At 31.9% G+C, this 19437-nt stretch overlaps 1 protein-coding gene across 1 annotated transcript; it reads right to left on the reverse strand.

Annotated features, from left to right (window-relative positions):
- Positions 1-1759: 1759 nt before the first annotated feature.
- LOC122507641 lies at positions 1760-6774 on the reverse strand. The gene is made up of 6 exons (XM_043620456.1): positions 6365-6774; positions 6091-6227; positions 5685-5861; positions 3692-4177; positions 2444-2639; positions 1760-1869 (listed from the first exon to the last, which is right to left on the reverse strand). Exons 1-6 carry the CDS (start codon positions 6537-6539, stop codon positions 1760-1762), a joined length of 1281 nt encoding a protein of 426 aa, XP_043476391.1. The 5' UTR covers positions 6540-6774.
- Between the last annotated feature and the right edge of the window lie 12663 nt (positions 6775-19437).

Here is a 19437-nt window from a genome sequence, read left to right on the forward strand (position 1 = left end):
TTACTTCCACTCTCACTTCCACTCTACTTCTACTTCCCACTTTTACTTCTCACCCCTTCTCCTAGTTCACTCACTTCACACTTTCTACTTCACACCTCACTTTTCTTCTCATACCTTCTACTTCCTACTCCTACTTCCTACATTATGTATTTTTGCACTTCCCACTCTCACTTATTATCTTCCACTTTGACTTCCTAACTTCTAGTTTTTATAATCTTCTTTTCACTTTTACGCCTTGTTGACACTCACACTTTCAACCTTACACTCATAATCGTTAATCAGGTATTTTCATTTAAAAGTAAGAGTGGTGTGTGAGAGTGGAAGTGGGACGTGAAAGTGTGAAATTGGAGTGAAAAGTGAGAGTAGAGTGTGAATGTTAAAAGTAGAAAGTAAAGTGGAATATGGAAAGTCAAAGTCGGAATAGAAAGTGGAATAATATAAGTGGAAGGTGAGAGTGGAATGTGGGAAGTGGGTTGGGTAGTGAGAGTGAAAGTGAAAGTGGAAGTGAGGGAAGTGAGAGTGGGAAGTGGGAGTAGGCAGTGAGAGTGGGAAGCGGAATGTGGGAAGAGAGAGTGGGAGTGGGATAGTTACAGAATCGACCCCCTGTATGTAAAATTGTCCAAAATTGGTATAAATAAACACTTATCGTAACGGTTCTTTATGGTGCCCTTATAGGTCCTTCTTTTACCTGGTAGGTAAAAAAGTAGGTTACATTTTCCCTAATGCGGATTTGTAGGAATGATTTACAAAATCTGTAAATAAAATATACCATCCTAAAAATAAAATTTAATATAGCTTTTTTAAACCCCTTCCTTAGGGATCAATAAGTCATTAAAGAATAGTCATCAACTTGTTTGGGAAAGATTACAACAAAACGGGGTTTCTCTGGTTGGCTTCTTCGGAAAAGTGATGTTCAGATAATTTTATTTTATCGATTTTTGTGAAGTTAACCTAAAATGGTCAAAAAGAAAGTTTTCACACAGATGTTCTTGTCATTTCCGGTCAATTTTTTGAGAAAAGTTAACCTCATAATACAAAAATCAACAAAAACAAAATCGCGCAAGTTTGGTCCTTGCTAAAACCCAGTTTTAAACGGTGCAAAGTAGGGAAATTTCTCCATGGGAACACCCAGTTTTCTAATTGATGTTCAGGTCGTTGCAGGATGCCTTCTTTGAGATAATATTATTCGTCTAATGTTGAGATACTTTCTGGTTGACTTATTATAAAGAAGTTGAACTCAAAATGTAAAATATTTTAACAACAAAGTACCAATGTAATCTTCTATGTAGAAATTTATTCCTGCCAATTCTTAAGGGATTTGACTTCAAACTATGAAAATCATTAACAAAAAAATTAGCTATAAACTATTGCCAAATTTTGCCGGTCTTGTCTTTTTAACAGTTCAATTTTCCTACATCCCTCTGTATGGAATGCGCAAGAATTTTTAACCATGTCTACTGATTCTATGTAAATATGTGAATGTAATATATATGAAAACGTGAGTCGTAGGTACTCTAAATGCAATAAATCAAAGACAGTTTTATAAATGCGTAATTTTGTGTTTTAAGAAATAAATCACATAATTTTATATTAAGGAACAATTGAAAGGAAAAGTGATTCATATTTTTTAATGCATATCTTGCAGAATAGAGAATAAAAATAGCAAAAATATCACTAAAATCAACATGTCAAAAAAACTATTTTAATTTGAAAATCCAAACATTTTGAACACAATTTTTAGAGTAAAACACAAACATTTTCAATTCATTTTGTTTCTCATCTCGCGAATTTTACTGCGAATGCTTGATTTAATAATCTGGTCATCTACGGGTTTCCAGTTCACTCTTTTGGCAAACGAGCGAGAGTATTCTGTAAAAAATTGGTTTAATTTATGAAATTATATTAAATGAAAGTGAAAAGTATTATGCGAAATGTAAAAAGTGGAAGGTGATAAGTGTAATGCGGAAAGTGAAAGTAGAATGCGAAATGTAAAAAGAGCAATGCAGAATGAGAAATGTAGGAAGCGGAATAAGGAAAGTGGAATGTGGAATCTGAAAAAAATGGAATGGAAAATGTGTAAAGTAAATTGCGGAAAGTAAAAAGTAAAATGCGTAATAGTTTTGTGATTGTCACACTTGCTGGAAAAATTTACTAGAAGAGGGACATTTCGATAAGTTGAGGAAATTTACTAAAAACTTCCGGAAATCCTGGTAGTAACTGACATAATAGTGGAAAATAGAATATTTATTTGTAAAAGGAGAAAAGTATAATATTTTATGTGCTTTTGATACTATAGCGAAAAAATAATAAGGGGAAATAAATAAATAAATAAATAAAAATAAATAATAATAAATAAATTATTATTATAATAATAAGGGGGGATAAAGGAAAAGAAGGTGAATTAGATCTAAAAAGGGATCCCTAGATCACATAAGAAACTTACTTAAAATTTTATTAACTGCATCTTGTTTCTGGTCCTTTTCTTCTTTTGACAAACTTTTAGATAATAGAACCTCTTCTTTAATTGTAGAAATTAAAAGAAATCTACATAATATTGCTTGGGAAGTTGATTTTTTCTTTGCATCATTGAAAGCAGTTTTGTCTATGTAAAGGTCACTCTCTGGATATAATTCGACAGCCTAAAATTTGATTTTAATTAATTATGGAACTATTACACTTAAAAAATTTATGGCATAATGGTTTAATAAGAGAGTTCAGTTTTTGTAGTGAATTTTTTATAAATGAATTACAGTACTAGTCTAATTGCGAATTTTAAGAAATTTAAGGTTTTTTAAAGACATTATTTCTTATGTTTTTGAATTTAGAGAGACAAAAAGAGATAGGTATAAAAAACGAGAAGTATGAATAGAGAACAGAGAAGGTTTAACAGAGAATAGCAGAAGGGAAGAAAAAAGTAGAACATTGAAGAGACATAAAAGGAGAGAAAAGAGCGATAGAAGAGAAACAAGAGAAAATTGAAGTTGACAGTGCGAAGGAAGAAAATGCAAGATAGGAGAGAAAAAATGGAATAAAGACCCGTGTAGAAATTAAAAATAGGCTTTAATAAGGCCCTGAATAGATGCCCTTTCGAAAGTGAGACGCAAACTAGGAAAATTCGTCAGGACATGTCTAATTTCGTCACGCTTGGATTATCAGGTGATGATGTGGAAAAATAGACAGGTTCTAACTAGATCGCCTTGTCAGTGCCTGAGTAGAATATCAGAATGTGTGAATTCAACTAGAGGCATTCTAGCCAGGGCCTGATTGAAATATTTAAAAGGGACATAAATAGATCCAGTTAGATTTCCCTATCTGAAAAAGAGGGCATTCTAGTCAGTGCCCGATTATCACCTATCTAGAAATTTCTAGTGTGGTTGACTTTACTAATTCCTCATCAGCGCCCCTTTTCAAGTAAGGCGAAGTAGGGAAATTTCTACACGGGGAATAGTGGAGGAAAGAAAATTAAAAAATGGTGGAAAAAATAAAGAGGACAAAGATAAAAGAGGATAAAGGATAGGAATTGATAAGACTGAAGAAAAAAAATTAAGGTGGAAGGAAATGAACCGAGCAAAAGAAGAAAACAAGCAAATAAAGAAGGTAGAAGAAAAATAAACGAAAAGAAAAAACGAAAAGAGAAATGAAAATATCTATACGCAAGACTTCTTGCTAAATCTATTATGCACTATATTACCTGATCATTTGCAGTCTGCTTTGTAAATAAAAAAATATTTAAGTCTGTGTTATTAACTGCGTTCGGGTCAATATCATCTTCCGTTTCTAAAATGTTATCTTCAGAATGGTTGTCCAAAGTCGGTCTTAAAGAATTAGAAGGTGGTTCTTCAATCGTAGAATGATATTCAGTCAAAGAAGAAAGTTGACCCTCAATAAAAGGACGAAGCTGATTTTCAGTCGTAGGATCATCTTGTTTTTGATTCGAAGAAGATGACTGCCCTTCATTGACAGGTCGTGGCATTTTTTCAGTCGAAGGATCATCTTGTTTTCGATTCGAAGAAGATGTCTGCCCTTCAAAGACAGGTCGTGGCAGATTTTCAGTCGAAGGATCATACTGTATTTGATTCGAAGAAGAAGGTTGTCCATGAATGACGAAAGTCGACGTTTCACCGGTATCAAGATGAATTAGCTCCGAACTTTGATCTGACAGGAAATCTTCTAATGACTGAAACAATTTTTATATTTTAATATTATAACAAAATTAAAATTGTACGTATTATTAATAACTTCAATCTAATAAATTTATAAAAAATTATTGAAAAATTCGTTACAAATTTTGTCAATATTCAAAAATTAAGCAAATGTTGAAAGTTAATTTTAGGTTAGGTACATTTTTATTTCTCGTTAAAAATTTTTTATAATTCTACTTTTGAAGTATACTTATATAAAATGTATAACAATGATATAGTTTATTTATAATTTTAATGTATACTCAAAAACATAAATATAGAATTATCTTGCTATTTAAATTAGTTTTTTTAAATAGCTTCTATATTCCCAGGTAAAAATAATTCTTACGAAATTCGTACGATTTTTTTTACAAATTTTGTTCAGAAATCTGGCCAGATTCGTACAGAATTCCTATCAAATTCGTATGGAATTCCGCACGAAATGAAAGCTAAAAGTTCCTCAAAAGTTTTCGGCTGAAATTCGAGCGAATTACGAACGGATTTATTTTGGAAAATTTTTTATAAAATTCTGCTCGGAAATTCGTACGGAAATTCCGCCGAAAATTTTTGAAGGAATTTTTAGTTGCCATTTCATGCGGAATTTCACACGAATTTCTAAGCAGAAATTTTATAAAAATTTTCCAAAAGAAATCGATTCGTAATTCGTTCGAATATCATGCGAATTTCGTATGGGAATTTCGCCGAAAATTTTTGAACAAATTTTTGGCTTCCATTTCGTGCGGAATTCCATACGAATTTCCCAGCAGAATTTTATAAAAAATTTCCAAAATAAATCCGTTCGTAATTCGCTCAAATTTCACACGAATTTCGTATGGAAATTTCGCTAAAAACTTTTGAGGAAATTTTTAGCTGATATTACGTGCGGAATTCTATACGAATTTCCGAGCAGAATTAAAAAAAATTTTCAAAATAAATTCGTTCGTAATTTGATTGAATTTCCCACGCAGTTCGTAAGGAAATTCGGCCGAAAATTTTTAAGAAATTGTCAATAGAATTTCCGTGTCAATTTCCATACAAAAAAATTTCACATATCCATTAAAATTAACGATAATGTAGAAAAATTGTAATAAATTATTCATTTTTAAATATTTTTTCTATTTAAAACGCTCTGTTTGTAATTAAAGTCTATTTCAATAAGGAAATTCAAACGTTTTGGTAATTTTTTCAAATAAAAAAATTTAAATTAAATATCATCAAGGTTAGGCCAAAATATTTTTTAAATTGTAAATTCTTTGGTAATAAATTTCACTTCCTTAAATTGGACAGTGATAAACTTATTTCTAAGGACTTTAATATTTGGAATATGTGTTTATGTCAATTTTTTTGAAAAATAGATTTATCAACTTTTAAAAATTGCTTAAAATAAAATATAAATAATAAATAAAGTGCTAAATCATTTAGTAAATTATTGAACCATGTAAAAAATTGATCGAACTTGTACTATTTCAGATTTGTAGAGTAGTAAAAATTAATACTTATTACCTTTTTAGCTTTTTCCAAGGTAGGTGTTATATCTTTTGCTAAACGTAAAGCAATATTAATATTGTTTAGTGCATAAGATAATGTAGAGCATTCCAAAGTATCCATATCCAAAGTTTTCAATATCTCCTTTGCACTAGAAATGTTTGCTTCTTTGCGCAGAAGTTTCTGATTTATTTTCTGAAAATCATATTTAATAATTACTTAGAATTTCTTTTATAATCTTATAAAATTCAGTAAAATAAAATTTTTTATCACCTTTCTTATTAGAAATAATGAACTTATGATGAGTATCAACAAAATTTAAAAACAATTTTTAATAATAGAAAAGAATCGTTGAAATAATAAATGGAGATTTGTTTAATTGCAATATCAAAACTAGTAATAATCATAATATTAATAAGAATACCTTCTGAGGATTGTCATCTGACAGTGCTTGATTTTTTTTACAGCTTGTTGTGGATTTTTCGTTTCTTTTTCTTTTTAAACTTCTTGTTGCTTCTTGTAATTTTTGAGTTTTTAATTTTAGCAAATCTGCTTCATTAGCTGAAATAAACAATGAAAACATTTCTTAACTACAAATTTCATGAGTGAACGATTGTGACTTTAACCTTAAAAATTATAGTATATAATTTCAGGGAATTAAATTGAAGTTTGATTTTTAACAGATAAATAATACTTACTTGAGATTCCAACTATTTTCCCAGAATACTTTTTTTTGTGTCGTGCACGCTCTGGCCACAAATAATTGATAGTTGATCCAACCTTTAACTCCACTATTTCATTCTCATCAACAGCAATTGAACTTTTTTCAATTATGGTAAAATAACCATCGCCTTCCAATAAATATTGTTCCATTTTTACCAAGTAATAAAAGACCGAAAAAAGAAATTGGAAAATGTCAACTTTATCTTTGACAACATACAACAAAACACTTGGTTACCTTGGTTTCCTTGGTTACCAATTAAACGTTATGTTAACAACGTTCAAGTGATTACGGATTTTAATTTGAATCTTCTTCAAAGTAAAATTTATTCTCTTTGTTATAAATCAGTGGAAAACTTTTAGACCAACGTGTAAATAATTTATATTGTAAGTATAAGCAACAAATTTATAATTATTAGTTTTTATAAATTTAAATAGTTACATTATTTGAGAATAAAATTTTTGATCATTCTTGTCATAGAGGCCAAATATCATACTACTATTAATTATTATTTTTGATATTATTATTATTATTATTATTTATATTATTATTATTATTATTATATTATTATTATTATTATTATTATTATTATTATTATTATTATTATTATTATTATTATTATTATTATTATTATTATTATTATTATTATTATTAAAAGGAACGAACAAATTTTTTGATTAAAATAAAAGTAAATAAATTAATTAAATTTTAATAAATTTCTTTTTATGGTTATTATTCCTAAATGGAAAAAATAATAAAAATCAAACACTTCTTACTACTTAATTATGTACGAAAATAATTTAGTTCTAATACAAATTTTAGGATAAGAACTCCGGAACTGATTTGCATCCACGTAGACCGTCAAAAATAAGCATGGATGAAAACGAAGATGCGGACTTTATAGACGAAGTAAGTAATTTTATGCTTTATATGTATAATATGTGATTAACAATACAATTTATAATCAATTTTCATTGATTATAAATAATTTTTTTAAAATCTAAATAATTTTTCGCTCCTTGTCGCAATGCAAAATAAACAAGAAGCTACTATTTTCATAAATTCTTAATCACATTCACTCATTAAAAGCGAAGTATCAGCGAAATCAGTAATATTATTTTTAATTCTGAGAGTCCACTCTCACAATAACTCAAAAAATATTATTATTGTTATCAATAATAATAATAATCATTCAAACAACGGGACTTTCTTTATCGACTATGAAGATTCTTGAACAGGGATGCTATTCTGTAATTCACGCTGACTTTTATTTCAGCCTCACTATGTCTCACTCTTATTTAACCCTCATCTCACTCTTATTTCACTCACACTTTCACTAACTCACATTATCCCTCTCATTTCACCCTGACGATAACATCATTTTCACTTTCACTCTCACTTCCCCTCACTATCATTCTCGCTTATCACTTACTTTCTCTCTCAATGTCATTTTAACCTTCAAATGGAGTTAGAAACACTCTTATTTCACAATCACTTTCACTCTCGATTCACCCGCACTTTCAAATCAAATGACTTTCATATCACTCTTATTTTATACCCTCACCCTTACTCTTCCTTTCCTTTCACTCATAATTTCACATACGTTTCAAGTTAACTTTTTCTCTCATTCACACACTAGCTTTAAATAACTTTCACTTATTTCATTTCCTATTCCCCTTACTTTCTTCCTCACTCTCACCTTCAGCCTTACTTTCTACTACTCTCACTCTTAACTTCAAATGGCTTTCACATCACTTTTATTTTACCCTTACTCTCTCACATTCTTATTCTAACTTCAAAATAAATTTTGCTCACTCTTACTTTACCCTCACTTTTACTTAATTCTTACACACACATTCATTCTTATTTCACACGCACTTTAACTCTCGAGTCCCTAAGCTTACTTTCTCACTTTTTCTTCAAATAACTTACACTTACTCTCATTTTTACTTCTCTCTGACTCACACTTTCTCTCTCGCATCACCCAAACTTTAAATGATTTTTTATCTCTATCACTTCACCCTTACTCTTATTTCATTCTCACTTACACTTCCACTCTCGCTTCACCCTTTCATTCACTCTCACTCTCATTCCTCACATACTTTCCCTCTTGATTCCCCAAACTTACTCTGTTACTCTAAATTAAAATAACATACACTTACTCTCAATTTTACTTCACTCTGTCTCACAGTTTTCCTTTCGCATCACATTACTTTCACTTTCACTCAAACTGCAAATGCTATTTGCTCACTATTACTTTACCTAGACTGTCACCTCATTCTCACTCACACTTTCACTTTCGCTGTATCCTTACTTTCACTCTCATTTCACACACTATCACTTTCGATTCTCTAAACATACTCAACAACTTCAAATAATTTACAATTACACTCATTTTTACTTCACACTGACTCACACTTTCCCGATCGCAACACTCTTACTTTATCTTTCACTCACTTCTTTTTCTATTCCCCTTTACTCTCTCCCTCACTCTCACCTTCACCCTTACTTTCTCCTACTCTCACTCTTAATTTCAAATGTCTTTCACATCACTTTTATTTCACCCTTACTCTCTTACATTCTTATTCTAACTTCAAATAAATTTTGCTCACTCTCACTTTACCCTCACTTTTACTTCATTCTTACTCACACATTCACTCTCATTTCACTCACTATAACTCTCGAGTCCCAAAGCTTACGCTCTCACTCTTTCTTCAAATAACTTACACTTACTCTCATTTTTACTTCACTCTGACTCTCACTTTCTCTCCCGCATCACTCAAACTTTAAATGTTTTTTTATCTCTATCACTTCACCCTTACTGTTACTTCATTCTCACTTACACTTCCACTCTCGCTTCACCCTTACATTCACTCTTACTCTCATTACTTACATACTTTTACTCTTGATTTCCCAAACTTACTCTCTCACTCTAAATTCAAGTAACATACATTTACTCTCAATTTTACTTCACTCTGACTCAGCTTCCCTCTCGCTTCACTCTTACTTTCTCTTTCACTCAAACTGCAAATGACATTTGCTCACTATCACTTTACCTAGACTGTTACCTCATTCTCACTTACACTTTCACTCTCGCTTTATCCTTACTTTCCCTCTCACTCTCATTTCACTCGCTATAACTCTCGATTTCTCAAACTTAGTGTCATACTCTATCTTTAAATAACTTACACTTACTCGCATCACTTACTTCCTCTATTACTCAAACTTTAAATGAGTTTGGTTCACTGTTACTTCATTCTCACTTACACTTTCACTCTCGCTTCACCCTAACTTTCACACTCATTTCACATTCACTTTCACTCTTAATTCTCTAAACTTACTCTTTCACTCAAACTTCAAATGACTGTTGCTCACTATCACTTTACCCTCACTTTACCCTTACTTTTCCTTCCCCATAATTCAAATGAGAGTGAGTAAGAAAGTCAGGGTGGTGCTAGAGTAATAGTCTGTAAGTGTGCAGTGAGGGTAAAGTGAAGAATGTGTAAAAAAACGTGGTGTGGTGTGTGAGTGAGTGAGTGAAATTGAGAGTGAAAGTTCTGGCTAAGTAAGAATAATTCTGAACTAAAAACGAGTGAATGTGAAACTAATTAAATATTAAAAGGGTAAAATGTATATGAAAGTAAAGATGAAGTGAGAGAGTGAGTGTTAAGCGAAACTGAGAGTGAAATAAAATTAAGGGTGATGTGGATATGAAAATGAGAGTGTGTGTGAAATGGAAGTGGATTTAGAGTAAAGTGAAGTTACAGAATAGCATCCCAGTATGAACGAACCAAATATTGGCGAGCTAGTGTTGGGGAAATAAAAATCCGATGGTCAGTACCGCAATATAATAGATTTTCTGCTTGGGGGTTTTAACAAAAACATCAACATCAAAATACCAAGATATTTTTAAGTAGAGCAATAGTTATTAAAGAAGCTCCAACTAGCACACAATTATCAACACCCATTGTATTTTGGACAATCAATTTTAAAGTGTAATATTTTTTTGCGTAAAACCAACATAAAATGTTGAAAAATAAAGTGTGTGCTGATGATTGTGTATAAGTTGCAGCTACATTGATTTCTGGGATTACTATATGTCTGTAAACATTTTCTTTTATAGGATCCCGACAATGGCTCTGGTTTCACAGAAGATAGTTGGTCAACAACATCGGATAATTTAGCTGACAATTCTTCGACTGGTCAACTTTCAACCTCATCATTGTCGTTGACATTAAACTCAAGTAATAGAGCTTCTGTAGAAATTGATGATTTGTCAACATCGGATGTCTTAGTTAGTTCTCCTGCTTCGACTAGTATTAATTCACTCTTATTATCACCATCGAGATCCGGCTCAAATAGTAGCGCTGCTTTACAAGAAGCTATTTTGTCTCTTGCTTCGATTGATTCTACCGCTTCGAATAGTCAACCATTATCCGATAACGCAAATGTGTCTATTAGTAATTTTGAATCACTTTCCGGGATGAATGATCTGTCTAATGTTTCTTCAAGTGTATCAATCATTTCTAATACTTTTGCAAATTCTGTTCTTTCGGAATTTGAAATTAGCACCGACGAAGATAAAGAATTTACAAGTGAATGGCTATTTTTACCACTGTATGAAGGAACAGACACGTCAAATGGGGATGTTTTACGCCAAATACTGGATATTCATATTTCCAGTGCAGGAACAAAACAAATTTTGGACAAGACAATACAACTTATTGTATCTACATTGCCACCAGGAGCCAGTAATTTCCCGAAGTCGAGATATTTTGTTTTAAAAATTATAAATCAATTAATGCCTCATTCGTTCTCTGAAACATTCATCAGACACAGGATCTGTGATGTATGTTTTAATTATATAGGTAAATTGGATCTAATCCCACGAAACACAACCTGCAACGTTTGTTCGAACTCCGATTTAAATGGTTTGATTATGCAATTTAGTATCACAACTGCCATACAGGATGCATTCGAAGTCGGGAATCTGAAACGTTTCATAGATGAATATGAAGAAGAGTGCAATTCTCAGCAACTAGATCACATTATTTACGATATAACTTCTGGTCATGAGTTCAAGCATTTGAAAGCCACAGTAATTATGGGGAAGTATGATTTATGTTTAATTTGGAACGCTGACGGGATCCCGACGGATAATGACACTGGACAACTTTGGGCTTTACAAGCGCAAATTGTAAATGTCCACCCAAGGTATAGAAGAAGGTTTCAAATTCTTTCTGCTTTATACTACAGTAACAAGAAGTCCAAGCATAAACCGGAGATGTCATCATTTCTTAAACCATTTGTTGAAGAAACAAGGCAAATGTATGAAAATGGAGTTAATTGGAAAAATAAGGAAACAGGTGAAACTGTAACTAGTAAGGTGATTGCTCCAGTTGCTACATTGGATGCTCCAGCTAAAGCTGCTGGTATGGATACAATGCAGTATAATGGTGAATGCAGTTGCCCTACTTGTGAGCATCCTGGTGAGAATTATCAAAGAGGAAGAGGCAGAGGGTGTAAACGAGTTTTTCCAAACAGTGATAAGGAATATACGCTAAGAACTAAACAAAGAATATTGAACCAGGCAACGAAAGCGATTTTCACTGGCAAGGAGCACGTAAAAGGTATAAAAGGGCCGTCGATTACATTTCTCATTCCACATTTTGACCCATCAAAAGGATTCGTGCCAGACTATATGCACGCTGTACTTTTGGGCGTTATGAAAATGTTACTGTTTCTTTGGTTCAATACAAGTAATAAAGATAAAGCTTTTTACATCAGCCCAAAAACAAAGGAAGAAATTAACTTACTTATGTCTGATATTAAACCTGAGGATAATGTTACGCGGACGCCAAGATCGCTAGAAGTTATAAAACACTGGAAAGCTTCAGAATTAAGAGCCTTTCTTCTTTTCTATGGACCGATTCTTCTGAAAAATAAACTGGAAAAAAAATATTATGACCATTTCTTGCTGCTTGTAAGAGCTATTCACATTCTGTTACAATCAGAGATCAACAGTGAAGAGATTAACTTAGCCGACACATATTTGTATTTGTTCGTAGATCAAGTTGAAGACTTGTACGGAATTGAAAAATGTACTTATAATGTTCATCAGCTATTGCACCTGGCTAGACACGTCAAAATGTGGGGACCTTTGTGGTCTTGGTCGGCTTTCCCGTTTGAAGATGGAAATGGATATCTTGTACGTATGGCACATGGAACGAAAAATTTAGAAGTGGAGTTAGCAAATACTATGAATTTTCGAAATGCTCTCAGGTTCATTGAAAATTTAATGGATTTACGACTTCAAGATAACGACTCTATTGGAACTACACTTGGAGCTAAAGTAGATTTTGAATTAATGGAAACACATCTTGCTGCCTTAAGAAATGCTACCGGATATTCAGAAGATCAACTGAAAAATAAAGTCAAATCAATTTATCGAAGATATAAAGTAAAAAATCAAAAGTATACTTCCATTCTTTACGCTAAAGAAACAAAACGAGTTAACTATTGTATTCACTGGAACAATCGTCAAAATTTCGGCAACATAAAATTCTTCATAAAAATTGACAATGTTATTTATGCAATGGTTCAAGAGCTTTTACGTTCATTTGATTATAATCCACATCTGCAAATCAATAACTCAGAGCTTGATCTGCGTTTTAACGACATTTTCATTCCGGTTCGAAATTCCTGTTGTATACATGCTCTACCTGTAGCACAAATAAGTGGAAAACTCGTTTTTATAAAGAATTATGTAAGCTTTCTCCCAAATGAAATGGAACATAAATAGAAAGTATTTGTACTACGTAAAATTTATTCGTTATTAAAAAGGTTTCGAAACTGTTATTGTTGTGCGTATGCTAATAAATTAATAATTTTTAAAAGTCAAGTTTATCTAAGTTTATTTTGACTATTTTTGAAACAAAAAACCTAAAAAACAGACTGCTGTAACTACTTTGTTTAATAAATTTATCATTTTTAAGCGTATAAATAACAGTTTTATTATTCCTTAGCAGGGCTTTTACATTTTTAGCTTAACTTCTTTAAAGAACCATAATAGCACAACATTTTAGCTAAATATTGTCTGACAATATTGCGCGAACTCACTTAATCTAACATTTTCTTTAATTTTACTTACATTTAATTCACCCTCACTTTACCTTCATCCTCATTCTTACTTCGACTTCACTTACTTACATTTAGTTCACTCGCAATTGCACTTTACCCTCACTTTCAATTCACACTCACTTTCAATTTTACTTCTTTACATTCAATTCTCCCTCACTTGAACTTCATTGTCATTCTTACTTGAACTTCACTCACTTACATTTAATTCACCCTCACTTTCTCTTCACACTCACTCTCATTTTCACTTCACATTTACATATAATTCACCCTCAATTTAATTTCGTCCTCATTCTTACTTCCACTTCACTTACTTACATGTAGTTCACTCGCATTTGTACTTCACTTGAACTTCATTGCCATTCTTACTTGAACTTTACTCACTTACATTGAATTCACCCGCACTTTCTCTTCACACTCACTCTCATTTTCACTTCACACTTACATATAATTCACCCTCAATTTAATTTCGTCCTCATTCTTACTTCCACTTCACTTACTTACATTTATTTCATTGCCATTCTTACTTGAACTTCACTCACTTACATTTAATTCACCATCACTTTCTCTTCACACTCACTCTCATTTTCACTTCACATTTACATATAATTCACCCTCAATTTAATTTCGTCCTCATTCTTACTTCCACTTCACTTACTTACATTTATTTCATTGCCATTCTAACTTGAACTTCACTCTCTTACATTTAATTCACCATCACTTTCTCTTCACACTTACTCTTATTTTCACTTCACACTTACATATAATTCACCCTCAATTTAATTTCGTCCTCATTCTTACTTCCACTTCACTTACTTACATTTATTTCATTGCCATTCTTACTTGAACTTCACTCACTTACATTTAATTCACCATCACTTTCTCTTCACACTCACTCTCATTTTCACTTCACATTTACATATAATTCACCCTCAATTTAATTTCGTCCTCATTCTTACTTCCACTTCACTTACTTACATTGATTTCATTGCCATTCTAACTTGAACTTCACTCTCTTACATTTAATTCACCATCACTTTCTCTTCACACTCACTCTCATTTTCACTTCACAGTTACATATAATTCACCCTCAATTTAATTTCGTCCTCATTCTTACTTCCACTTCACTTACTTACATTTATTTCATTGCCATTCTTACTTAAACTTCACTCACTTACATTTAATTCACCATCACTTTCTCTTCACACTCTCTCTCATTTTCACTTCACATTTACATATAATTCACCCTCAATTTAATTTCGTCCTCATTCTTACTTCCACTTCACTTACTTACATTTATTTCATTGCCATTCTTACTTGAACTTCACTCACTTACATTTAATTCACCATCACTTTCTCTTCACACTCACTCTCATTTTCACTTCACATTTACATATAATTCACCCTTAATTTAATTTCGTCCTCATTCTTACTTCCACTTCACTTACTTACATTGATTTCATTGCCATTCTTACTTGAACTTCACTCACTTACATTTAATTCACCATCACTTTCTCTTCACACTCACTCTCATTTTCACTTCACACTTACATATAATTCACCCTCAATTTAATTTCGTCCTCATTCTTACTTCCACTTCACTTACTTACATGTAGTTCACTCGCATTTTTACTTCACTTGAACTTCATTGCCATTCTTACTTGAACTTTACTCACTTACATTGAATTCACCCGCACTTTCTCTTCACACTCACTCTCATTTTCACTTCACACTTACATATAATTCACCCTCAATTTAATTTCGTCCTCATTCTTACTTCCACTTCACTTACTTACATTTATTTCATTGCCATTCTTACTTGAACTTCACTCACTTACATTTAATTCACCATCACTTTCTCTTCACACTCACTCTCATTTTCACTTCACATTTACATATAATTCACCCTCAATTTAATTTCGTCCTCATTCTTACTTTCACTTCACTTACTTACATTGATTTCATTGCCATTCTTACTTGAACTTCACTCACTTACATTTAATTCACCATCACTTTCTCTTCACACTCACTCTCATTTTCACTTCACACTTACATATAATTCACCCTCAATTTAATTTCGTCCTCATTCTTACTTCCACTTCACTTACTTACATTTATTTCATTGCCATTCTTACTTGAACTTCACTCACTTACATTTAATTCACCATCACTTTCTCTTCACACTCACTCTCATTTTCACTTCACATTTACATATAATTCACCCTCAATTTAATTTCGTCCTCATTCTTACTTCCACTTCACTTACTTACATTGATTTCATTGCCATTCTTACTTGAACTTCACTCACTTACATTTAATTCACCATCACTTTCTCTTCACACTCACTCTCATTTTCACTTCACACTTACATATAATTCACCCTCAATTTAATTTCGTCCTCATTCTTACTTCCACTTCACTTACTTACATGTAGTTCACTCGCATTTGTACTTCACTTGAACTTCATTGCTATTCTTACTTGAACTTTACTCACTTACATTGAATTCACCCGCACTTTCTCTTCACACTCACTCTTATTTTCACTTCACACTTACATATAATTCACCCTCAATTTAATTTCGTCCTCATTCTTACTTCCACTTCACTTACTTACATTTGTTTCATTGCCATTCTTACTTGAACTTCACTCACTTACATTTAATTCACCATCACTTTCTCTTCACACTCACTCTCATTTTCACTTCACATTTACATATAATTCACCCTCAATTTAATTTCGTCCTCATTCTTACTTTCACTTCACTTACTTACATTGATTTCATTGCCATTCTAACTTGAACTTCACTCTCTTACATTTAATTCACCATCACTTTCTCTTCACACTCACTCTCATTTTCACTTCACACTTACATATAATTCACCCTCAATTTAATTTGTCCTCATTCTTACTTCCACTTCACTTACTTACATTTATTTCATTGCCATTCTTACTTAAACTTCACTCACTTACATTTAATTCACCATCACTTTCTCTTCACACTCTCTCTCATTTTCACTTCACATTTACATATAATTCACCCTCAATTTAATTTCGTCCTCATTCTTACTTCCACTTCACTTACTTACATTGATTTCATTGCCATTCTTACTTGAACTTCACTCACTTACATTTAATTCACCATCACTTTCTCTTCACACTCACTCTCATTTTCACTTCACACTTACATATAATTCACCCTCAATTTAATTTCGTCCTCATTCTTACTTCCACTTCACTTACTTACATTGATTTCATTGCCATTCTTACTTGAACTTCACTCACTTACATTTAATTCACCATCACTTTCTCTTCACACTCACTCTCATTTTCACTTCACACTTACATATAATTCACCCTCAATTTAATTTCGTCCTCATTCTTACTTCCACTTCACTTACTTACATGTAGTTCACACGCATTTGTACTTCACTTGAACTTCATTGCCATTCTTACTTGAACTTTACTCACTTACATTGAATTCACCCGCACTTTCTCTTCACACTCACTCTCATTTTCACTTCACACTTACATATAATTCACCCTCAATTTAATTTCGTCCTCATTCTTACTTCCACTTCACTTACTTACATGTAGTTCTCTCGCATTTGTACTTCACTTGAACTTCATTGCCATTCTTACTTGAACTTTACTCACTTACATTGAATTCACCCGCACTTTCTCTTCACACTCACTCTCATTTTCACTTCACACTTACATATAATTCACCCTCAATTTAATTTCGTCCTCATTCTTACTTCCACTTTACTTACTTACATTTATTTCATTGCTATTCTTACTTGAACTTCACTCACTTACATTTAATTCACCATCACTTTCTCTTCACACTCACTCTCATTTTCACTTCACATTTACATATAATTCACCCTTAATTTAATTTCGTCCTCATTCTTACTTCCACTTCACTTACTTACATTGATTTCATTGCCATTCTTACTTGAACTTCACTCACTTACATTTAATTCACCATAACTTTCTCTTCACACTCACTCTCATTTTCACTTCACACTTACATATAATTCACCCTCAATTTAATTTCGTCCTCATTCTTACTTCCACTTCACTTACTTACATGTAGTTCACTCGCATTTTTACTTCACTTGAACTTCATTGCCATTCTTACTTGAACTTTACTCACTTACATTGAATTCACCCGCACTTTTTCTTCACACTCACTCTCATTTTCACTTCACACTTACATATAATTCACCCTCAATTTAATTTCGTCCTCATTCTTACTTCCACTTCACTTACTTACATGTAGTTCTCTCGCATTTGTACTTCACTTGAACTTCATTGCCATTCTTACTTGAACTTTACTCACTTACATTGAATTCACCCGCACTTTCTCTTCACACTCACTCTCATTTTCACTTCACACTTACATATAATTCACCCTCAATTTAATTTCGTCCTCATTCTTACTTCCACTTCACTTACTTACATTTATTTCATTGCCATTCTTACTTGAACTTCACTCACTTACATTTAATTCACCATCACTTTCTCTTCACACTCACTCTCATTTTCACTTCACACTTACATATAATTCACCCTCAATTTAATTTCGTCCTCATTCTTACTGCAACTTCACTTACTTACATTTAGTTCACTCGCAATTGTACTTCACTTGAACTTCATTGTCATTCTTACTTGAACTTTACTCACGTACATTTAATTCACTCTCTCTTTCGCTTCACACTCACTCTCAATTTTACTTCACCTTTACATTTAATTCTCCCTCACTTTAACTTGATTCTAATTCTTACTTGAACTACACTCACTTTTACTCTCTTAAATTTAATTCACCCTAACTTTCTCTTTACACTCACTCTTTTTTTCACTTTACACTTACATTTGATTCACCCTCACTTTAAACCCATCCTCAATTTCGCTTTATTCTCATTTTTACTATCACTTCGCACTTACAATTAATTCACTATCATTTTCAACTTTATCCTCAATTTTACTTTAACATTACACTTACATTTAATTCACCCTCACTTTAAACCCATCCTTAATTTCACTATACTCTCACTTTCACTATCACTTCACACTTACATTTAATTCACCTTCACTTTTTCTTCACACTTACATTTAATTAACCCTCACTTTAACTCCAAAGTTAATTTAACTTTACTCTCACTTTTAATATCATTTCTCACTTACATTTAATTTAACATCACTTTAACTTCGTTCTTATTCTTACTTCAACTTTACTTACTCACTTTTACTCACTTACATTTAATTCACCCTCACTTTCTCTATACACTCACTCTTATTTTGACTTCACACTCGCATTTTATTTACCCTAACTTTAACTGCATCCTCAATTTCACTTTACTCTTACTTTCACTATCGCTTCACACTTACATTTAATTCACCCTCACTTTCTTTTCACGCCTACTTACATTTAATTCACTTTTGTTTTAACTCCATCCTAAATTTCATTTTACTCTCACTTTCACTATTACTTCACACTTACATTTAATTTACCCTCATTTTAACTCGATCCTCAATATCACTTTCACTATTAGTTCACGTTTACATTTTATTCACCCTCACCCCCATAGTTTACAACTATTTTTGAGCTATTTTGCCATGGTTGTGTCTCGGGAGAGACAGTGTTTTCTAAGCTGGAATTTTGGCATGGAAGAGGATTTCTACAATTTTTAAATAGCTTATAACTATTTTCCATGTTGGGCCTGGGTAAAGAAATTTGTGTTTTTTAAACCAGAGTTTTGACATGGATGGGGATTCCTATTTTTTAATTATTCGTAACTATTTTGACATGGTTAATCGAACTTTGTAAAAATAGATCATGAAAATTAAATAATGATAAAAAATAGATGAAATAAAAATCATTTGGTATGAAAATAGATGATTTTATACCA

The sequence above is a fragment of the Leptopilina heterotoma genome, unplaced genomic scaffold (assembly GCF_015476425.1).
Source record: "Leptopilina heterotoma isolate Lh14 unplaced genomic scaffold, ASM1547642v1 Lhet_493, whole genome shotgun sequence".
NCBI classification, from domain to species: domain Eukaryota; kingdom Metazoa; phylum Arthropoda; class Insecta; order Hymenoptera; family Figitidae; genus Leptopilina; species Leptopilina heterotoma.

Excerpts from the sequence above, each read along its gene's own strand:
- LOC122507641 (XM_043620456.1), bottom strand. The coding sequence starts at position 6,539 with ATGGAACAATATTTATTGGAAGGCGATGGTTATTTTACCATAATTGAA. Across the intron at positions 5,862-6,090 it reads CAGATGACAATCCTCAGAAG|AAAATAAATCAGAAACTTCT; the intron begins GTATTCTTATTA and ends TATGATTTTCAG. Across the intron at positions 2,640-3,691 it reads AGCAGACTGCAAATGATCAG|GCTGTCGAATTATATCCAGA; the intron begins GTAATATAGTGC and ends ATCAAATTTTAG.